This window comes from Chaetodon trifascialis, chromosome 20, assembly GCF_039877785.1.
Source record: "Chaetodon trifascialis isolate fChaTrf1 chromosome 20, fChaTrf1.hap1, whole genome shotgun sequence".
In the NCBI taxonomy this organism is placed as follows: Eukaryota; Metazoa; Chordata; class Actinopteri; order Chaetodontiformes; family Chaetodontidae; genus Chaetodon; species Chaetodon trifascialis.
In genome coordinates, this window is record NC_092075.1 from 2,882,501 (window position 1) to 2,904,403 (window position 21,903).

General features: G+C 44.1%; 1 protein-coding gene across 2 annotated transcripts in view; it reads left to right on the forward strand.

Moving 5' to 3' along the window:
• The window catches only part of LOC139348846 (calcium/calmodulin-dependent protein kinase type II subunit beta), a 39,850-nt gene that overhangs the window by 8,904 nt on the left and 9,043 nt on the right, over positions 1–21,903 (forward strand). For both annotated transcript variants that reach the window (XM_070989213.1, XM_070989214.1), the window contains exons 6-14: positions 3,945–4,017; positions 8,216–8,318; positions 9,352–9,435; positions 9,524–9,618; positions 9,731–9,853; positions 11,615–11,698; positions 12,916–12,958; positions 14,062–14,133; positions 15,219–15,253. In XM_070989213.1, the coding sequence (XP_070845314.1) occupies positions 3,945–4,017; positions 8,216–8,318; positions 9,352–9,435; positions 9,524–9,618; positions 9,731–9,853; positions 11,615–11,698; positions 12,916–12,958; positions 14,062–14,133; positions 15,219–15,253 (712 nt within the window). The remainder of the gene's footprint in view (positions 1–3,944; positions 4,018–8,215; positions 8,319–9,351; positions 9,436–9,523; positions 9,619–9,730; positions 9,854–11,614; positions 11,699–12,915; positions 12,959–14,061; positions 14,134–15,218; positions 15,254–21,903) is intronic.

Sequence of the window (21,903 nt, forward strand, 5' to 3'; positions counted from 1 at the left end):
GCTGTTTTGTTAGCGTTACAGGCTCCGGTCCTGACGGATAATACCTCTACGCAGTTTTCTGTGAACTGAATTGCAATCGAGGTCGAGGAGTTTTCTCCAGAGTCAGAATTTGCAGACAGATGGAAACGTACACATGCACTAAATGCACACATGCCCACGCTGTAACCCCCTCAGGAGGTAGACTTAAATCAATTTGACTGTGGAGGCGGTTTGTGGAGGCGAGAGAGAAAAGGAAAGAAGGGGACCGAAACATTAAAAGGAGGAGAGAAAGAGGTAGAATTAGAGATGCGGTAAAAGCGGATTTTTCTCCAGCTGTTCTTGATCCGTCTTAAATATCTGTATCTCTCACTCATCGCTCCATCTCCGGCCTCTTTATCACCCCACCTGTTGTCATATTCCGAGCAATAGATGACCTCTTATATCGTGTGATTCTTTCATCATGAAGAAATCGGAGCAAAGGTTATTTACCAGTCGATAACCACCAGACTTCAAGCTGAAGCAGATTTTGTTTTGTGTGAATCTAATTCAGGATCGTAACATAACATGATGAAGTTGAACAAGGTCTTAGTCACTTATCGCAAGCAACACAAATAGTGTTGTTTTTTTCTAGTGCTTTTATCTGTTTCAGTTACTCACATCATAATTTACTACACAAGAAAAAATTCAGTCCATAGCGCTTAATGAAAACATGACATTTAGATATATTAGATGTTGGTACAAGCACTAGTATTAGGGGCTAAAGTTTAACTCATTCAGATTGTTATATTTGAAAAATACCATATTCGTATTGCAAATTCAGAGGCGAGGTGAGCAGGAACAGAACACTATGACAATTATAGTACATACTCTGCTATTAGCATGTTTCATGAAACCAGGACAGAGGCAACAGTACCATGCACGGTCTAATCATCTGTAAATTCATGTCAAAAGAAAACAAATGGACACAGTTTAAGTGAAAACACATACACAGTTTTATTTAAAGCTAGCTGCAGTTAGCAGCTAATGCACATGTCGTATCATTATGTATAGTTATAACAGAAAATGTGCATTCAGTCAAATTGTAATTTAGCTTGCGTGCAGCCCAATTTTCTGTAATAGCTGATATATTGGCATTTTCAACATTTGATGTAATAAAACACAACAAATCACAAAACAAACTTTTGCATCATTGATGAAACCAGCTTTAATTACACAGTGAAAGTGTGAGCTGTCTTACATTAAAGATAGATATTTCGTCTCACCATTATCCTGTTTATGACTGCAGTCCATTAAACTGTGAGACAGCAGAAAAAGTCAACCAGTAGCTCCTTGTGGTACCATGTAGGTGTCTACCAGGGATCTATTCTTGGTCCTCTTCTTCTCACATTTAACTGAAACATTGTCATTTCTCCCATTCCACATCATACATACATTTTTATGCAGATGATACCGTTTTCTATACCGTGGCTCTTCTTTTAACGTTGTCATGAATTTAAATGCCACCAAAGAAAATATATGTACTAATTTCAAGGTCACTGAGGTGTATTTTTCTTACAGCAATCTATTTATTATGCGTACAGACATGTGTGATTTCCGGAGTGAACACTTTAATGAACAAGCCTGTAATCAATTAATGCTGCTTTGAAAATGAATTAGGTATTATGTAATCACATAGAAGCAGATTTGAGATTAAAGATGAAACAAAATGGATGAATTTCAATTAGGCGACCAGGACTGTTAATACTCACACAATGCCTCCATGTTGAATCCTAGTTTCAATGTAGGGCACATATGCAACCTTATGATGGCATATAAGAGCTCTGATAATCACTTTTATTCTTTAGCTCGACTCTCCCTATTATTTTCTTTTCTGCCCTCTTATCTGCCTTCATTCTCCCTGTTCTTTGCATAAATTGTGTGTGTGTGTGTCTGTGTGTGTGTGTGTCACTCTATGTGTTTGTGTGTGGGTGTGTGATTAGCATGGCTTGATTACTGTCCAACAGTATCTCGCTGACAGTTTTCTCTCCGTACTCCATCTGCACACAGAATCGTTCCATCCCTCCTTTCTATCTCCACCCCGTTGCAGGGTAGGTTCACCCAAATACCAAAAAAAACATATTTCTCACTGAACCACTAGTGTCATCCAGCCAGGCCGACAGTTTCGGTGTTACGTGTCCAGGTTTTGAAATATCTGTTTCTTATACTGCACATGGAGGAGAATGGAGGTTTGTAGGGCTCACAGCACTGATCCACCACCACAACCATCACATGGATTGCTGTTTAAGCATTCATGGTCCCAAGAAAATTAATCCTTCTTACTTTGCTGATCCTTTGACCTTTTCTCTAGTTCCTGCTGCAGGTCAAATTTGTCAGATATTCTGTGAGATACTGTATCTTGACATCTACTCGCTGGATTGACCCAATGTTTGATACAGTAATTGCACTGAGATGATTTATCCTCATGACTTGATGGACAAATACTAGATCTTCAGATTTTCATGTTCTGCTCACGATGAACTCAGGACATTCCCATCAGCCTCTGCTGTACTCTGCTGTGTTTAGTGCTAATTACAAAAAGTTAGCATGCTAACGCTGTAAACTAAGATTGCCAACATGCTAAACATTACAACATTGTCACTGTTGGCATGCTGATGTTCGCATTTAGCTCAAAGTGCCTCTGTGTCAGTGCACAGCCTCACACAGGTGCACACAGGGCTGCAGCCTGTCAGGACGTGCACCAAAATGCTGCTCATGTGAAAAACAGTGAGGTTTTAGTCAAATGTTTAATGTCTTATGTTAAATCTTTCAATGCTGTGAACACAATTCACCTCCAGCAGAAATCTCAGGCAGACATCTCAAATGCTGGAAAGATAAAATCTAAGCTGTCTGCATAACATGGTAGAAAGATGTCAGGAAATATGTTTCTTTGTCATTTTGGTGGACTGACTATACAATCTTTGTCTTACCTGTACCCAAAAACAGCCACCTCCTGTCAGAGAACCCCCCCCCCCCGTTCTTCTCTGTATTACCGTCTTTATGCTTCGTTCCCTTTCTGTGTTCCCTCCCTTATCTTCTCCTCACCCTGTCGTTTTGTCTCCACAGTCACTGTATCCATCAGATTCTAGACAGTGTGTCTTACACCCACCAACATGACATAGTGCACAGGGACCTCAAGGTGTGTGTGTGTCTCATTGCCCTGCACCCCCTGTCCAAGGGTTGCTCTTAACATGCTCGTGTTTTCTCGTTATTCTTTTCAATTTCTGCCTGTGGTTTTAAACGACTTGCCTGTGCCTGCTGTCTGTCGGTCTGTCTCTTTTTGCGTGTCTGCCTGTCTTCAGGTTTTGCTTTTGGGACTCTTGTTGCACTATTTTAGACGGTCTGAACTAGAATTGTGATTTCCTGTGGGTCCTAGCAGACCGAGCACCATGCTTTGGGAGAGAGAGAGAGAGAGAGAGAGAGACTGCGAGTGAGTGAGTAAGCATGAAAGAGAGAGAAAGTGAAAGAGAGTAGAGTTCAGTGGAGTAACAGCGGAGCGGCGTCTACTTCAGACACTTGGAAACCTGCTAAAATGTTTCGTCAGAGGCGGTGTTGCTGCCTTTTCTGAATAAATTACACAGGAGAATGTGCAGGTTAGACACAGTGCTTCCCACATGGAGCTGCAGCTCACTCCCACACTGCCTGACTAACATTTGGCTCTTCCTTTAAAACAGAAAATAGCAAACTGCACACCTTCTCCCTGCGTAGATCACAGACAGGTTCGCTCTTCGCACCTTTTGTGTGAGTGTGCGGTGCGACATCATTCCTATGTTGAATACATGTATGTGTGAGTGCAGTGACGGCGATAGCTTGTGTGTACGTGTGTGTGTGTGTGGCCTGTATTGAGACGTTGCTGCCTCTGCATGGATGTGACAGTTGGGGGCTGAATGTGCTCAGACTAACCTGCTCCCCCTGCTGTTTGCGTGCAGTCATTGCATCCAGCAGATCCTGGAGGCCGTGCTCCACTGCCATCAGATGGGGGTGGTACACAGAGACCTCAAGGTGAGTCACCTGCAGGGGTGTGCGTCTGTGTATGTGTCTGTGTACGTGTGTGTGTGTCGGGATGGATTTAAAGTTGTGTTTGTCTGCATCTGACTGTTGTACCACACACTGAAGGCTGGTAAGTGCAGTAAGACATATTTAAAGCCAGCATGTCCGTGCATGTCTGTGGGCCTGAACTGTCAGTGCATGCATGAGTGTTTGCTTTGTAATGTCTGTGCATGCACTGGATCGCACTGATTTTATTGGAGTGATGTGCTCCAAGAATTTTTCACTGATCCTTGAAGTGAAAGAGCAACTCGACAGCAGCTGGAGATCCTGTTTTCTCTGACCTGCAGTGGCTGAAGTTCTCACCCCGCTGCAGTGACATAAGTAATGACATGATATCCTCACAACAAATATAACTTTGAGCTTTGATGAATTAGAATTAGGTTTACATTTTGTGGGTTTAAATTTTCCCTCCGGCAGGACAAACAAAAGCATCTGCTGTTTTAAATGACTTAACTAAGGACATACATGCTGTGACTGGACAGAACGACATCTGATTTGCCATTTTTAAAGAAAAAAAATCTCTTAAATTCATCTGAATAACATCTCAAACATATGGAAATGTAAATTATTGAATAAATGTTAAAAGAAAAATCTCCCACCATAGCGGCTGCAAGCAGTCTATAAACACTTAATTCATAGTTTACAGCATAATATAATGCCATATGATGTAGCTGTAAGCACATATAAGGACATTTGAAAGTGTTAATATGTTTATTTATAACTATAACTCCTCCTTTGAAGTATATATAAGAGGAATATAAACAGTTAATGAATGACAAGAACTCTGTATAATACAGCTGTTATCACATCTATCTGCAGTGAGTTTAAAACCTATATGAAGAATTCAAACCTGTCTTCTTTGTCTTGATTATAACAGTGTGTTATTAAGGATTTATTAACTGTTAATGTACAGAAATATTCCTTATTTTCGGGGGCCATATATTCATATACAGAAGTAGAAGTTATTCGAAAGCAGGTTTTAAATCTCTTAATAAATGTGATGAAAGCTGATGAAGATGTATGAGATTACAACTGTGTGGTACAATATTTATTAACTGTTTTTTGCACAAATACAATGAAAATGTTCTTAAATCTGCTTACACCTGCGTTACAGTGTGATAAGCCATTTATTAATTGATTAGAAACGGTTTATGCGGTGTCAAAAATATTACTGTGAACCATTTTTTTAAGATGCAAAACAACATTATTTATCCGACTGTCTTCATTTTGAATATGTACGTCTTTATGAAACACACCGGCCTCTGCTCAGGTGGTGTTATTGCAGTGGGACTCTTTGGGGAACTCCACAATTACTTCACCCCATAGAACTGTATTAAAGGTTGCCCACACAGAGGAGGCCAGATGGGAAAGGTCGTGAGGTGGCGGTGCGATGATTTCCCTCGTGGAGGTTTGTTAAGTTACTACAAAAGGAAAAGATGCTGAGATGTCGTCGTTGTTTTCCCATTACTTGTTCGTGAAACGAGGCTAAAAATTCTGTTCTATCAAAAATTGAATATCTTTGGAGTTTGGATCATCAGTCGGACGAGAGGATATCACAAAACTTAGATTTTCTCTAGGCAATTCATTCATTGATCAATCAATCACGAAAACAATCCACAGATTCATCAATAGTTAACATAGCTGTTAGTCGCAGCCCAAAGCAGGATGCTAATGAACAGCTTGTAGAACAAGTTGTAGAAATCCAAGCTAAACCCAGCTGCTCTGTTGAGGCTGTAATTGAGCTAAATGCTAACATCAGCGTGTTAATATGCTCACGGTAACAATGCTAATATGCTGATGTTGAGCTGGTTAAATGTTTACTATGGTCACTGTCTTAGTGTAGCACGTTAGCATGCTAACATTTGTTAATGAGCAGTAAACAAAAAGTACAGGCTGATGGGAGGGCGATTAGTTTTTGCAGGTTTTGCACATTTTTGGCCATGAATCAAAGTATTGACCTGATGGTGGCGCTACATGCAAACTAGCTCACCCTATTGCGAGTCCTTATGCTAAGCTAAGCTAATCACCTGCTGGCTGTAGGGGCAGGGCTTGTGGACAGGAAACCCAGGCAGTTGCTTGGAGCCCCCGACCACTAGGGGGGCCCTGGCCACTTGTTTACAACAATGATTATTGATAGGGGGGCTGCACGGTGGCGCAGCAAGTCGCTGGTTCGATTCCCGGGTCGGGCCTTTCTGTGTGAAGTTTGCATGTTCTTCCCGTGCATGTGTGGGTTCTCCCACAGGCCAAAAACATGCTCATTAGGTTAATTAGTGACTTTAAATTGCCCCTAGGTGTGAATGTGAGCGTGAATGGTTGTTTGTGTATATATGTTGCCCTGCGATCGGCTGGCGACCGGTCCAGGGTGTACCCCGCCTTCCGCCCGTTGACGGCTGAGATAGGCTCCAGCCCCCCGCGACCCCGAAAGGGATAAGCGGCATAGAAAATGGATGGATGGATTATTGATAGGGCTGGGCTCTCAGGGACCTCTGTTGGTCCCTGGACCTCACTTTGAGCACCACTAATCTATTTTTTCAGTATTCATCTCAAATGTCCCAGAATTTGTGCATTTATGTGCGCAAAAACCAAATTTTTGGTTGGGGGCCCCAGGAATTTCTTGCTTGGAGCCCCAAGAGACCCGAGCAACGCCACTGGCTGCCTGCTGGCCACAAAGTGGTGTCAATCTACTCATCTAAGTCTTGGCAATAAAGTAAACTATCGTATTTCCCAAAATGACAAACTGCTCTTCTCTCTTCCTCCTGGAATTACACCAACAATTTGCCCCAAACTGACGTGACACCTGACAAAGTGGAAGCTTTTACCCCAGCATGTCGTTAACAGATGACTCAGGATATATTTCAGTATTGGGAGCTGTGTTATTCTCTGTCATTTGTTCGGTTATATAATCTTATTGCAGAGGTCTGTCCCTTTAAGGCGGTCCCACCTGCTGCTCATAAGTCAAGCCTCCTCTAATGAGTTTTTAAATCAGCCAGCAGAGGGTGACATGATGACTCTCCTGCAGCTGGAGCTCAACTTACAGCTGTTTCTGTGCCGCTGCGGTGGAATGATTATTGGCCGATGGCACAAATCAATCACAGTCAGCATTAGCTGTTATACAACACGGCACTGCTGCCCCCCCCCCCCCCCCCCCATGTGTACTGTGGGCTGTGGATGTTTGTCACGGCGCTGTTACATCAGTGTCTGAGCAGGAAAGACACAACTGTTGCAAAAAGACAAGCTGTGTTTGGTCTTCCTCAAGTAAACAAATGGCAGAAAAGGCTTAGACATGTTTTTTAAGTCCCATCTGTCTGTCTCAGCCTCCGAGTGTGTGTGCATTTGTGTGTGTATGTCATAGAATATGTATGAGTGTTGCTCAGAGTGTGTGTGCTGTCGTAGCTATTCTTAGTCCTCTGATCTGGGTTTAACTGGTTCCATCTCAGCGGTCTGTCACGCTGTCGTTTCTGTTTTCCTCTTAAACTCGTGAAAACCCGAAGTGTGGAAGGTAACTTTTTCAGAGGCGTGGCCACAGAAGGGACATGCCCCTGAAATCTGATTGGTCCCCCGTGGTGCCATCAAGAGGTGTGAGGAAGCTGTCTTATGAGTATTGATTGATGGATGGAATTCTGAGACGCAAAATAACAACAAAGATGCTCAAAACAACCACAAAGAAATGCAAAACAACCAGAAAGACACGAAAAATGACCATGAAGAGACAAAAAAGAACAGAAAGAGTCAAAAAATAAGTACAAAGATATAAAAAAAACGTACACACACTGTCGGCCAGTTGGAGTGTTTACTGAAAATATTTCACAGTACAATATTTAAAGTTGTTTATTTGGCAATCATGTATTTCAATGAATAAACAGTGTAACTATTAATGATTTACAGTTTATTATTGCCAAGAACCAGAGCTCTAAATGTGAGGCTTAACACATTTTATCCATTTTACAAATGTGTCCCAGTCCAGCCCCCCCCCCCCAAAAAAAAAAAGTTTGTGCCTAAGGAACAGAGACTGAAGACAGAGGAAGCGTCCTCAGCGTGTTGCGTTGTTCTGGCACACTGAGGGCGTTTAAAGGTGCGATGAGACGTGTTTTAACACTCACACGAGCTTTAACTGACGGTGTCGGTGTCGGTGTTTGTGTTAAACCTGCAGCCAGAGAACCTGCTGCTCGCCAGCAAGTGCAAGAACGCCGCCGTGAAGCTGGCCGACTTCGGACTGGCTATCGAGGTTCAGGGAGACCAGCAGGCTTGGTTTGGTATGTTACACACACACAGCACACACATTTACATGGACTTCAGTACTAATTTAGCTCCACGAGTTGGATGCAAGCTGCTTTTAATGTTTGCAGCTCACTCAAAACAAACATCGTGTTAAGTGTGGACAGATACATACGTGCAGGTCGTAGCTAAAATGATCCATTTAGCTGATCCATGTAGAAGCAGGTGTTGCTCCTGTGCAGCCTAATTAAAGGTGCACTTTCAGTTAATCGTAGCTTAACGAGTACCCATATATGAGCATGAGAGAGAGTCCAGTGTTTTCTTTCAACAAAACCATCTGCCAGTCCGCTGTCATCCTCCTCCTCCTCCTCCTCTTGATCATGAAGGGCTCTGTTTCCTGACAGCTCTGATGTGCAGCAGAGCTGTCACACTCGAGCTGCAAAGCATTTTGACGGGGAAAAGTGAAAAGGCTTCCACAGGACCGTTGATCCATCGAGTCATTTTATCCTCTCTGTCAGCGTTCCCTCGAGTCTCACAAACGAAGGGATTGTTTTGCCTCCTCTTCCTCTAATATTAGATTCATATCTCATCTGACTGAAGGGCCACTTTTCGTGGTCTGTTTGTTTTCAGTTTCTACATCTTCTCTGTTGTTGGCTCTGGTGTGGATAAACAATGCTGGACTTGAAGTGCACGAAGCGACTGTCTTATACTGAGCCAGTGTGATCTATCACAAAGCTCTGACTTTACATTCAGCTACACTTCACATACGTCATATATTCAGGCCCAGAGCGACTTGCTTAGGTTTAGAGGAACAAGTCGTTTGGGTTAGAAAGACTTCTTTAACATCAGGGGAACTTCATCATCACGGCTACAATAACAAACATGTGATTAAGGTTTGGGAACGATCGTGGTGATGCTGTCAGGAAACGAACAGCGTCCTCGTGTGTTAACGTCAGATGTTTTGTCCTTGTTGCTCTATAATCATAAATAACCACATGAATGTAAACATGTTGTTTTGGGAAACTGGGCTCTGATGTGTGTGTGTGTGTGTGTGTGTGTGTGTGTGTGCAGGCTTTGCAGGGACCCCCGGCTACTTGTCCCCAGAGGTGCTGAGGAAGGAGGCCTACGGTAAACCTGTAGACATCTGGGCATGCGGTAAGCTCCTCGTCTGTGTGTGTCTCACGCCTCCTCCTCCTCTCTCTCCGTCCTGTCACTCAGACTAAGGTTGTGTGTTTGTGTGCAGGTGTGATCCTCTACATCCTCCTGGTCGGCTACCCTCCCTTCTGGGACGAGGACCAGCACAAACTGTACCAGCAGATCAAAGCCGGAGCGTACGATGTGAGCCCGCCTGTCGCTGCTGTCACTCCGTTTCTTTAACCTTAAATCAGGCCTTGTGTTGCTCATATGTTTGCTGCTTGTGTGGGAATGCATGGGTGTGTGTGCGCTTTAGTTTCCCTCCCCAGAGTGGGACACGGTGACCCCGGAGGCTAAAAACCTGATCAACCAGATGCTGACTATCAACCCAGCCAAGAGAATCACTGCCCAGGAGGCCCTGAAGCACCCGTGGGTCTGCGTAAGTCCACATGCTGTGCATCAGGAATCAATATTTCATGGCCGTGTTTCATACTCCAACAATTTGTAAATCCTCCAACGGCAAGTTTGTGAACATCTGCCCAAAGCTGCCAAATATCAGCGCCATCTGTTTCCAAACATGCGATCTCTGCGGGGTCAGCTTATCTTGAATGTTCCACAGGAGGGCAAAAGAGCAAACTGTCAGAGGGATGAGCACGTCTGTGAGCTCTTCATCAGCACAAACACCACCAGCTTACGCCCAGCGCGCTCCGATACGCGCACTTAAAGGCTTTACCTCAGATGGTTTGTGGCGTACGGAAGCTAAAAGAACGCAAAAGAACTTTTTCTGATATTTATGTCGTAATCAGGGCGGTTCGTCAGGCAGAGAAGAACGACTCAGCCGGCGATAAAACCGTTTTTACGGCAGGTCTGCAGCTGAAAGACTGATTTATTGCTGAACTAAAAACTACTAAAACTACTCAAAGTCATTTATGAATGATATAAATATTGCAGTATTTCCCACAATGCCACCCGGAGCTGCAGTTTAACTGTTTAATGAAGCAGCCGGAGAGTCCAGGCCGTCTTTATAGTGTCACAAATTTCCTTTTTTTAACGTCTACCTCTGTCCTGATTGTCCAAAGTACTAAAATAACAATAATGTATTAAAGTACAAAGTTGAGGTACTTGTACTTTACTGTAATTTCCACTTCATGCTCCTTTAAACGTCTTCTCCACTACAGCACAGCAGCAGATATCGTTCTTTTCACTTCACTGCGTCTGTTTGGCAGCTTTTTGACGCGCTGTGAGATTACAGGAGTAAACTTCAGGGTACTCGAAATCCAACTGAAGGACAGACAAGTCAGTACAAGTACACTTTTAAAGTATATTTACTTCTAAACAGATGTCATTAAGTATTAAAATATTAAAGTACTTATAAAAAGTGTACTTTATTGTCAGTGTATTAGAAATTGGGCTTAAGTGTACTTAAATTACAAATACTTTTAATAGTAATAAAGTGTACTATGACTTTCAAGGCATGTGTAATACACTATTAGCATGCTTAATTAAAGTGTACTTTAATTTCACTTCATTTGAAGTATCTTTAAGTATATTTCCAACATGTTGGTGATATAATACAGCATACTGCGAGTGTGTTTTGAATACTCCTGATTGAATCCTGATTTTCACTGGTGTACTGCAGTACTCCTAAAGTTTGCAAAAAGTTTAGAAGCTATTTATACTTCAAGTATTTCAAGTATTATGTAAGTGGTACTCAAGGACTACCTGAGTACACTTAAGTGTACTTGAAGATGACAAAAACAGCACAAAGTGTACTTAGTACTTCATTTTTACATTTTAGACTTAAAGTACAGTTTGCCAATAAAAGTTTTGTCCTTTAAGTGACATCTTCTTTGAAGGACGTGTGCTGGAGTACTTTAAATAAACAGTACTTTTACTCGGGTGAATGATACGAGTACTTCCTCCCTCTTTGCAGAGCAGCTCTGCTTCGTTCGTCCTCTCATGCTCCGTAATATAAAACAAAGTCTCTAAACTCCAGGATGCTGATCGTCAGGGACCGTGAAGTCGAATGTATTCGTCTGCCGGGTTTTTGCCAAAAATTTCATCACCTAAAGAGCCTCACAATCAACACATTCTGCGGAAGCGAGTACCTCCGACAGCTCCTGCCCACATAAACCTGTCACTGTCAGAGCTTCTCCTCTAATGTTTTATTTTCAGCGTCTCTTTCTCCGTCTCCCCGCAGCAACGCTCGACAGTGGCCTCCATGATGCACAGGCAGGAGACAGTCGAGTGCCTGAAGAAGTTTAACGCCAGGAGGAAACTCAAGGTGCGAAAACGCTTCAAGTTATCTCTGATTCAGGAAACAGGAAGTTAGCTGCTCGACAGGATCTGCATGTTCACTTCAGGCAAACAACATCAGACCCGTTTTCCGGCATGAATGATGACCTGGTGACCTTTAGGTTAAAGCTCACACATGACGCACATTCGCCCCGATGATTCTGCAGTGTTTAACGCCTCCTGCGTGAGCGGTAGAAAGCTTGTCATGTTCTGATTATTTGGCTCAAATGTGCTTTAGTTTTGGTGACAATGAAGCTCAACACTCATGCCAGGAAAGCTCATTTGAAGCGAGAGCAGAACAGCAGCGAGTTGTAATGATTTGTTAATTTTTAATGGCGGGTACGACCCAAAGGGAGCAGGCTGCAAAATGGTACAGAATTCAGTATTTATGGTGTTAAGTTTAGAGAATATTACAGACACGAGATCAGACTGAGAGAAAAAGGTGCAGTTATGAATCGGTCTGCTGCTTCAGCACCACGGACAGCTCCGTCAGCACAGTCAGACTGTCATGGTGGAGGTCATGGACTCCACAAACCTCGTCAGATAACGGATCAGTGAGTCAACAGATTTTAATCTAAACGTCCCCTCTGTCCCTGCATAAGAGGGACGGCGTCCCCTCTCATCAGGAAGAGGACTGCTCTCTGTTCACTCTCAGGCCTTTGAAACCGTTGAAGCCTTGATGATCGCCGTCACTCTCAGTGAATCCACTGACGCGTCCTCACATCGGTTAACGTTATTAGAGGGAGGCGGTGCACAAGCTTTGAGTGACAGAACGCTGGGACGTTTGTGTAACACACAGATAGAAGGTAGAAAAAGAGATACAGCCAAAGTATATACAAGTACCTGCAGGCATGTACTCGTATACTACTCAAAGGGCTCTGAGAGTCTGCTGGATCTGGTTCTGGGTCTGCAGGGTTAGCTCACATGCTGGAGACTGTATGAAGAGTTTTACTGGATATTCATTCACTCATCCGAGCTGCAGGAGTGAATGAAGGCTTGAAGCGTTAGGAGAGGAGGTTTTCTTCCACAAGGCTGATCTGATACGAGAAAGTAGAAGTGGTTCTTTCCCTGTGCTTCATGGTTTATTAAACTGATTTAATGTTCCTCTTCCTCTCTGCGTGTATTACCTTGAGCTGCTGCGGCTCAGATTAGCATAAAGAGGCTCTTCCTCTGCTCTCACCTTCGTCTTCTCCGTCTCCTCCACAGGGTGCCATTCTGACCACCATGCTCGTCTCCAGGAACTTCTCTGGTGAGTGCTGCTCGTCGAAAAGACGACGGCGGAGGGAACATGTCAGCGCCCTGAGCGGGAGAGGAGAGGAGAGGAGGACAGGATGACATGCCATCTGTCTCCTGCCATCTCTTCACACATACACACACACACGAACACGCAGCAGGTTGATGGGCGGCAGTGTTAGAGTAAGCAGGAAACACAGCTTGCTTTTTGTGCCTCCTTAGCCGTAATCTCAGACAGTACGAGCCTGAAAATCAGTTCGACGCTGGAGATTCTCTCTTTGTTTGAGGACACACAGAAACAGACTCATTAATCAAAAAGTACAGAAGTAATTAAACACAACCAAATCTGGGCAGCATGAAGCATGCGGCTGCTCAGTGCAGCGTGGACGGAGACATGAGCTGTGAGACTCTGTGTCTCCGCTGCAAAGACGAGGACATTCTGAGCTTTGACCGACGCTAGAAGTTCCAGTGGTACAAGTACTCAGACTAGTGAAGTAAAAGCAGTTTAACGACAGTTTAAATACACTCTTCTACAAGTAACAGTCCTGCATTCAAAATTTAAAGTACCAAAAGTAAAAGTACTCATCATGCAGAATGCTACGGTGGCCCTGAGAGCTCAAAGCACTGGAGATAAAGAAAGATGTCTTTACTGATTTAGCAACACGAGCGCAGCGTGTAGAATCAGTGCTGCAGAGAAAACACAACCAAATACAGACACACTGCAAGAAGCACAGACATCCGCTGAAGTACTGCACTGAGGTACAGTTTGAAGTACTTACACTCGAGTATTTCCATTCTCTGCTACTTTAAAGTTCTACTCCACTATAATCATAATCCTGCGATATAATATATGTTACTGTGAAATGTGCTGTTACATATTCTTTAAGTATATTTGATGCTTTTACTCTGAAGATCTGAGTACTTCCTCCTTCACTGGAGCATCACTATAAATTTCTAAGCGTCTTCAGTAGGAACCAATAGGCTCGCAGCTGAGAGCGAGAAACGTCCACGTTGTTTGTTTTAGTGTTTTTATGAGGCGTGCTGATAAGTATACAGACTGATTCCTGAAGTCTCTTCCTCCTCCCTCATCTCCTCCGCCCTCCTCTCTCTGTGTTTCAGTGGGTCGGCAGACTACAGCCCCGGCCTCCGTCAGCGCCGTGGCGGGGACCACCGCTGGCATAGTGGAGCAAGGTGAACTGGCATTTTCCTCTCCCCTCTTAAAACTTCACATCCCTTCCTCTTCTGAACTTGTGGCGGACATGATTAAACGGAAATCCTCCCAGAGTCACAACATCGCACACTCCTGCTATCCCTCGGCTTGTTTTAATCTCTCCTCCTAAATCTTTTTCCCCCTCTAATGCTTCTCAAACGTTCGCCAAGGTAAGCAGCCTCGCCTCTCGCCTGGAGAGCGTTACCGCTCACATGTCTTTGTGGGTTGGGGCCTCTGGGGGAACTACAGGAGGCTCATCGCATGCGGTCTGTAGCTTACGGGTCAGATGTGATGGGAGAAAGGGCGTTTAAGTGTGAGGCGTCTCACACACACTGTGAGCCTCGGCGTGACCCTGACGAGGGATTAGTGTCAGTTGGTTTTTGTGCTCGTTCTTCCTCCTTTATCATTAATCCCGCTACATTAAAGTGTTTACAATTCCTGCCCATCAATGAACTCCGCAGTCAATCCGACTAATCCAGCCCCCTCTTGAGATCAGCGCACCCATTATCACATACCTGCATCTCCATCCACTCCCCTCATGCTTTCACTCCTAATCCTGCTCTATCTGTGGCTGTGCGTGAGTCTATTTGGATTATATGGAGAATTAGTTTGACTTTTTTTCCTCGTGCCCTCTGCTTATCTAATGTTTTGGCCAGTGGATCAGGGTCAGGAGGTGCCAGTTGGGTGGAGTTTTTTCATAATGTGTGTGTGTGTGTCAGTGTGTTTAGACGTCTTTTTGCAGGACAGAGGGAGGGGTGGTTTCTTTCTTTTATTTTTTTTTTTAGAGGGAGGGCCGAATCTGTCCAGCATTTTTTTCCTCCCCTTAAGGGTGGAGGAGCGAGGACATGTGGAGAGTGGCGTTGTCACTCAGCATGTTGTTGCTTGTGGAGATGTGGAGCGCTTTGAGGAGCAGGTGAACTTTCAGCCCGTGCATGCAGGCATCGCCGTGCGTCTGCAGCTGTGTGTGTGTGTGTGTGTGAGCAGGTGTGCACAGCTGTGGTCATCTGAAGGTGTATCATGTGTACTCTTCCATCTGAGGGTGTGTCGTTCTGCCTCTCTGCAGCAGCCAAGAGCCTCCTCAACAAGAAGGCTGACGTCAAGGTAAGCCAGCTCCTCGTCTCTCCTCGTCTCTCCTCGTCTCTCCTCTCCTCTCCTCTCCTCTCCTCCCTCGTCTTCCTCCTCTTTATATCCTTGGCTAACCTTCCGCTGCTTGGACGGCCTTTGTGTGCAGACCTACTTTTATTATTCCATAAATATTTCGATGAAAGGCAGCTGCGATAGAGGTGATTTGATCTTGTCAAGGGCTGCGGCGTTCACTTTAATATTTTAAAGATATTGTTTTCGTTCTTAAAGGAACAGCGTCATTTCTTGTCCTGCACTTTTCTGTTCCTCCTTCGTGTTGCAGCTCAGAGATGCATCGATGCTTTCGTCTGCATGTTTTGGCCTCGTTTCGTCTTGTGACTGTCGGATAATGTGATATTATTGAGCGTTGTGTGGAAAGAGGAACTATTTTAATGGTAATGTAGCAGACAAATAAATAAACTCGCTGTTAATATCTATCGTTGTAAAAATAGTTGTCAAATTGGAAACTTTTTCCAGTGTAGCCAGTGTTCAAAAGTTTGACAATAATAATAATAATAATAATAAACATTACAATTTAACAGAAGAACAACATGACCAGACATTAAAAAGTCAGACATTGATGCTTCTTTATGACCTGCAAAAGCAAACGAGACCATCAGCAAGAAGATCGGCTGTTTCTGTGAAGTTAGTTAGTTCTTAACTGCTGTCAGAGGGTCTGATTCCCTGTGAAACCTGATGAAATGATTCATGACCTGCAGAGCGAGCCGTTCGTTAGCCAAAAGGATCTTTTAAAAAACTAAAAGTGACGTCGATAGAGCACGAAAACACAGTCAGCCTTCAGCTGGTCGTCCAACAGACGGAGAGAGATGCAGGATTTGAAAGGATTCAAAACTGACCCTGATTCTGCCTCTTCCTTCAAGATCTGCACGACACAGCGCAGAGGAAACACTCCCACTTATGTCCACAGGGGGCGCCAAAAGCAACATAACATGACAATGAAATGATGAATAAATACATATAAAGTACACAAACATCCAACATTTGATTCAGTAGTATGATCTATTTAATCCTGATTCCATGTGTTTTACCACAACTTATTTAACCACCATCAAACAACAGCATGAAGTTTAAAAGTTGATTGTAACAGTAAGGATGGCAGAACAAATCAAACTGAAGGAAAGCAGGTTCACTCTTTAGCTTTGACTCCTCTCTGACCGGCGGTGCTTCCTTCGTTTGGCACAGCCGCCTCTTTGCATCCCACTGCAGACATTGATCACCTAAACGTCTCCCTGTGCCAAAGCGAAGCTCGTTAAAGAATCGGTCTGAGCGCTGTCTCATTTCCTGGAGAGGAATCTCAAACGCCGACTCTGCAGTGACTCGGACGTGACGGACGCCATCGGTGCACCTCTGCATCTCTTCCTCTGTGTCTGTGGTTTGTTGCACTCTGTCAGGTTCAGTGTGTGTCAGTGATGCACTGTCGCAAATGCTCGTTCGTGTGTGTGCGGTGGACCTGCCGTGTTGTCACGCATGTGAGCTTGCATGGGTCAGTGTGTGTGCACTGTACGCCGCAGAGGTCACAGGTTAAATTCATCCCAGAGGCAGAAGCTTCCAGAGTTTCTCACAGACGGCTCGTCTTGTAGGAACAAGATATTATGCTGATAACTGCGCTTTTGCATATGCAGTATCGAGGGTGGAGGTTTGGATACACACAAGTTTATAACTTAATGTGCAAAAGATGCAGCTCTTTTTTTTAAAGATAATTAAGGACAAAATCAAGTGAAATGCTCTGACATAAAAACCAGCTGTGCACTAGACATCTGTGTTGTTCACTTAAGTTAGTATGGTTTGAGTTTCAGATGTGGATCTTGTTTAAATAAGTTAATAACTGATAAATGTGCACAGGATAATGACTTCATGTGCACGGTAAATGGATGTTTATCATCGTCTCCTTTGTGGGGATTTTAGTGGAGCTGAACGGTCGAGCATCCGGTCGCTTCTCTCCTCCTCCTCCTCCTCCTCCTCCTCCTCCTCCTCCTCCTCTCTGACTCTCTTGCTTCTCTGTGACACACTCTCTGTCATTAACCTTCATCTCTTTCAGCCTCTCCTCTTCCTTTCCTCCCCTGCGCTCCGGCCCTCCCCTCTGCTAATCTCAGATTATTTCCCACCAGATGATTAATCTCTCATTACATAATCGCGGTTCTCCTTTGCTGCACCCTGACGTCACTCGAGCCGGCAGACGTTCCAGCTCTGCTGCTTTAGCTCGGATGCCTTCTCTCCTTTCCCCCTCGCTTATCTGCGTCTCCAGCAGTTTTTTGGGAATATGCTCAGTTTTTGTGCATGAGGTGCAAAAACAGAGTAATCAGGTTCCTTTATCATCCGGAGAGGACAGAGACAGATTTAACTAAGGACTGATGGACTCATTATGGAAGACACAAACTGCTCTCTGTATGCACACCAAGCTTGTTAAAATGTGGCTAAATTTGGTCCTTTAATTAAACATCTACATTGCATATAATTAAGTTTTCACCGGATACTAAATGACTGTATCTCAGTGTGAAGTATGGCCCGACTGCATGTTCAAACAGTCATTTAAATGCTGCTGAATCAAGGGTTCAATACGACTGAGACAAACTCAGCTCAGCGTCAACAGAGTTTTTCCAGTCAGAGCTTACTGGGCGCTCTGCGTGTTGATCTGTGTTTCCCAGTTTGCCCTTTTCTTATCCACTCGCGCTGCAGCACCATATGCAGCCTGACGGCAGGATGATGGAGATTTGCTTCTTTGATGCAGGGCAACATATCTCCACAACTACTCATCAGATTACGATGAAATTCAGCGTTCATAGGATGAACCCTGATGTTTTTGGTGACCCGCTGGTCTTTCCTCCAGCACCACCATCGAGGCAGACGGACAAACATCCATTTTTGGCCTGATTGCTAGGAAGGTTACTGATGTACAGACTGGATGAGGTATTCAGATATGGCAGTTAAACTTCTTCCAGTTAAAGCTGCTCAGTCAGCACTCAGCGCTGCACTGAATACACTGCTGAGGCTGCTCTCTGAAGTCTAAACTTACGTCCTCTAATGATGAAATGTGCCTATTGGACCCTCGCATGCACGGAAAGTATAGTTTTGGTTAGCTTCAGTCTTGTAGCCCTGTTTGTGTGTGTTTTAAGCTGTGTGATATATGTCCAGAGCTGAAGGCCGACAGCTTCAGCTCGCGTTAACTGTTGGGCTCGGCTCAGTTTCGGGTTCGGACTCGGTTACTGTTCTCTCCGGCTCGAGATGCACCCCTCTCCCCGACCATCACCACATTTTTAGTTACCTTTCACATGAGAAGAGCTGGCAGATATGTTAGCTTCACATTAAATTACAGTACTTTGAAGCCAAACTGACCAAACACCTTTTTTTTTTTTACCGCTGGTGTCAAGAGCAGGAGGAGAGGACCTTAGCATTTCAATAAAAAATGATGTTTGTTGACTCAGACAGTGACTCAGAGAAATAATGGTGGACTCAGAACGCCGTGCTTCCTAAATCGAGTGCGTAATTGATGTGCAAGCTGAGCGAACCACTTGCCTCCGCTTCCTGCAAAATTAAACATCATTATTCATTTCAACGGCGGCCGTTTCTTCCTCTTAAAACTGCAGAGGAGGTATTTTAGTCTTTGGTGCTCCTGTAACACAAAGATAATTCATTTAGTAGGAATATAAGTCACCTCCCCCGCCCCAACAGAAACTCTCCTTTTAGATTAATTGCTCATTCTGATGATTTCCTCCGTCTGGGTGTTTTGTGTTTCTTGGGCAAACGCTGCCAATTACTGTCCAGCCTCTGTGATCTTGGTCCAACTCTGCAGTTTTTGCTCCTTTTAAGACACTTGTTAGCAAAATCTTTGATGCTCTGGGCCGAAAAACATCTCCCTCCATGACTTCCTCCTCCCTTAGTTTGCAGAAAATTTACCTTTAGAACAAGACTAGAAGTCGCTAACGTCAGCGTGCTATCATACACACAGTGACGTGCTAATGTTTGGCAGGTACAGCTTTTAGTGTCTTAGCTTAGCTTGCTAGCATTTGCTAACCAGACCTAAACAGGAAGTGCAGTTGAGGCAGAGAGGATTGTTGGATTTGCAGATATTGGTCATGAATCAAAGTGCTGAAAAAATGAAATTTTGACCAGATGGTGGCGCTAGAGGAAACGTCAGAGAATCAACAAACAATCAACAATCAACAAACAACCAACAATCAACAATCCTCAGGGGAACATGAGCACTCATTTTCAAAAACAACCTTGGGTGTAAAAACTTTTTTTTTCCTGAGGAAATTGAGGAATTTAGCCATTTCCATCAACACATAAAGAAATATTGTTTCTTCCTGTTTCACACACAAATATGCTTTTATTGTGAAGCAGGAAGTGATAAGTAACAGCAGTAGCCTAATGTTTCAAAGTTAGCCCACCGGAGCGAATGAAAAGAGCCGAACAGAAAACATGGAAGCGTTTCTAACTGGTACCCAGTCTGTGTGATAGGGTCAGCATCCTGTAGCCTTCATCTCCAGCTGCCACAGCATCCTCTTCATCCCTCCTCTCAGCTCCTCTGAACCAGAAGGAGTTTGTTTCTTCCTCCTTTGAGTTCTTCCCTCATCCTCTCTGTCCTCCTGCTCTCTCTCGTTTTGGATGGTTTCATGGAGAATAGGAACCTCTCTCTCTCTCTCTCTCCTCCGTCCTCTTTCTTGGTTTCATCCGTCTCTCCTTCTAGCCTGTCAGAGCTTTTCTAAGCAGCGTTTCATCCCTCTGCATCATCCAGTAAATCCCAGCAGACTGTATCCTCCTCTCTCTGACGCTGCTTCATGGTGAAATCTCTCGCCGCTTCCCTTTCAGCTCGGCCTCCATCCTCCCGCTGTTAATCACGTTTTTCTTCGTTTCATCCGTCCAGTTTATCCGTCTTTGCGGTCTGAAGGGACGGCGGTGGTTCCCAACAGTGTTCACAAAAACAGCTCAATCTTCAAATTAGAGTTTCTACCTGAGCTCAGCCGCGTGTCTCTGGAGGAGGCTCGTTAAGTCAAACAGGACTTTCCTCTCAGTTATTTCTGAATCACTTGAATCTCATCGTGCGACAGCTCGTGGTTTAGCGAGTTCACGCGTCACTCGACTCGTCGGAAAATAAGGGCACCACAGAAGAAGACTGCACAGATGATGGATTTTAAATTTGACTTCGCCGCTGAATGGTTGTTTATCCCTCCAGCTGGATTGCCGGCAGGATAAACATCACAGCAAATACCTTCAAAGGGGAGATCCCACGCTTTAGAACGGCTGTCTGATTCTTGCCCTTTGATTTTGAGTGACACTAATGGGCGACTAATTCCGGTGTAATGCCGGCGATAGGGTCACCGCGGTGGCTACGGAAACTGTCGTCAGCTCCATGTTTAACTCAGGAAAGTCTCCATTTTCCCGTCAGCGCTGTGGGGAAAGATTCAGTGAACGTGGGTGCTTACAGTAGACGAAGGAGCACAGACGGTTTTGAAATTTTTAATATTATAATAATTATTATATTTATGTCAACAACAAAGAGGATGATTACCGTACTTACATTTGCATACTTAGCATTTGTTTGCATTGTGTTAGCTCGAACAAGCTTGTTAGGCACAGCTTGTTCTGCTGCCCCCAAGTGGTCAATATTATAAAACATTAATCAACAGAAATACAAAAACAGCATTAGCTACTTTTCTCTTTCAGTATCTTCGGGTTTTAGATTGTTTGTCTGAAAAAAACAAGCACTTTAAAGACTCCAGCAGTGACTTCAGCGTCATCTGACGTCTTACAGACTAATCAGCCGATTACCTGAAATCACCAGATTAATGAAAATCAGTCTTAGATCCAGGCCAAAACAAGTCGCTCGCAACAGGGCCTCCTTCAGGCACACCGCTCTCAAAAGTCAAATATCTGTTTTCCGTAATGAAGCCAAATGTTTGAGGACAGATATTTGTCTCTGAAGTGCCTTGCGTCCAGCTTTCCTCTTACTGTAGCTCCCTCCTGCTCGTCTGCTGCCTTTAAATAGTTAAACAGTTTTCATACCTGAGTGTGAACACATTCGTCATCCCTGTTGACAGCAGGCACGGACTCACTCTGGAGGTGTTTTGTCTGTTTCTTTGAACCCCAGTGACTTCTCTCTCTTTCCAAGAGGTGATTAAAACATTCAAAAATACTAAAAATGCTGCAAATGGGCGGTTAAAGGAGAATCTACATATTTGCAAATATTGTTCCATCGTCTCTGAAGCCGTTTCTCTCTCGCACCCTCTTCCATCATTTTGTTTCTGTGGCTTAAACACGATTGTCAGTTAATGCATCCGTGCAGAGGAGAACAGCAGAAAATGAGCTGGTTTCGAGCATGAAGCGTCTGCATTCATGTGCCTGTGCATGCGGTCATAGAGGAAGAGGAGTTGTTGGTTATGAGTCCTATAAAAGCAGAATATTTAGCATGTTGCTGGCTGCTTGTGTGTGAGAGTGTGTGTCCTTTCATAAGTGCTGCATCTCCGTCTCTTTGACCTCATCTTCCCCCGCTGAAATGATGCCGTTGAGTGTTGTTTACTCGGGAGGGGCACATTAAGAGACGCTAATGTCCGCTGAACAGCACATGCAGTTTGGCAAAGTGGATGCTGATGCGTCTTTCTTTATGTGCG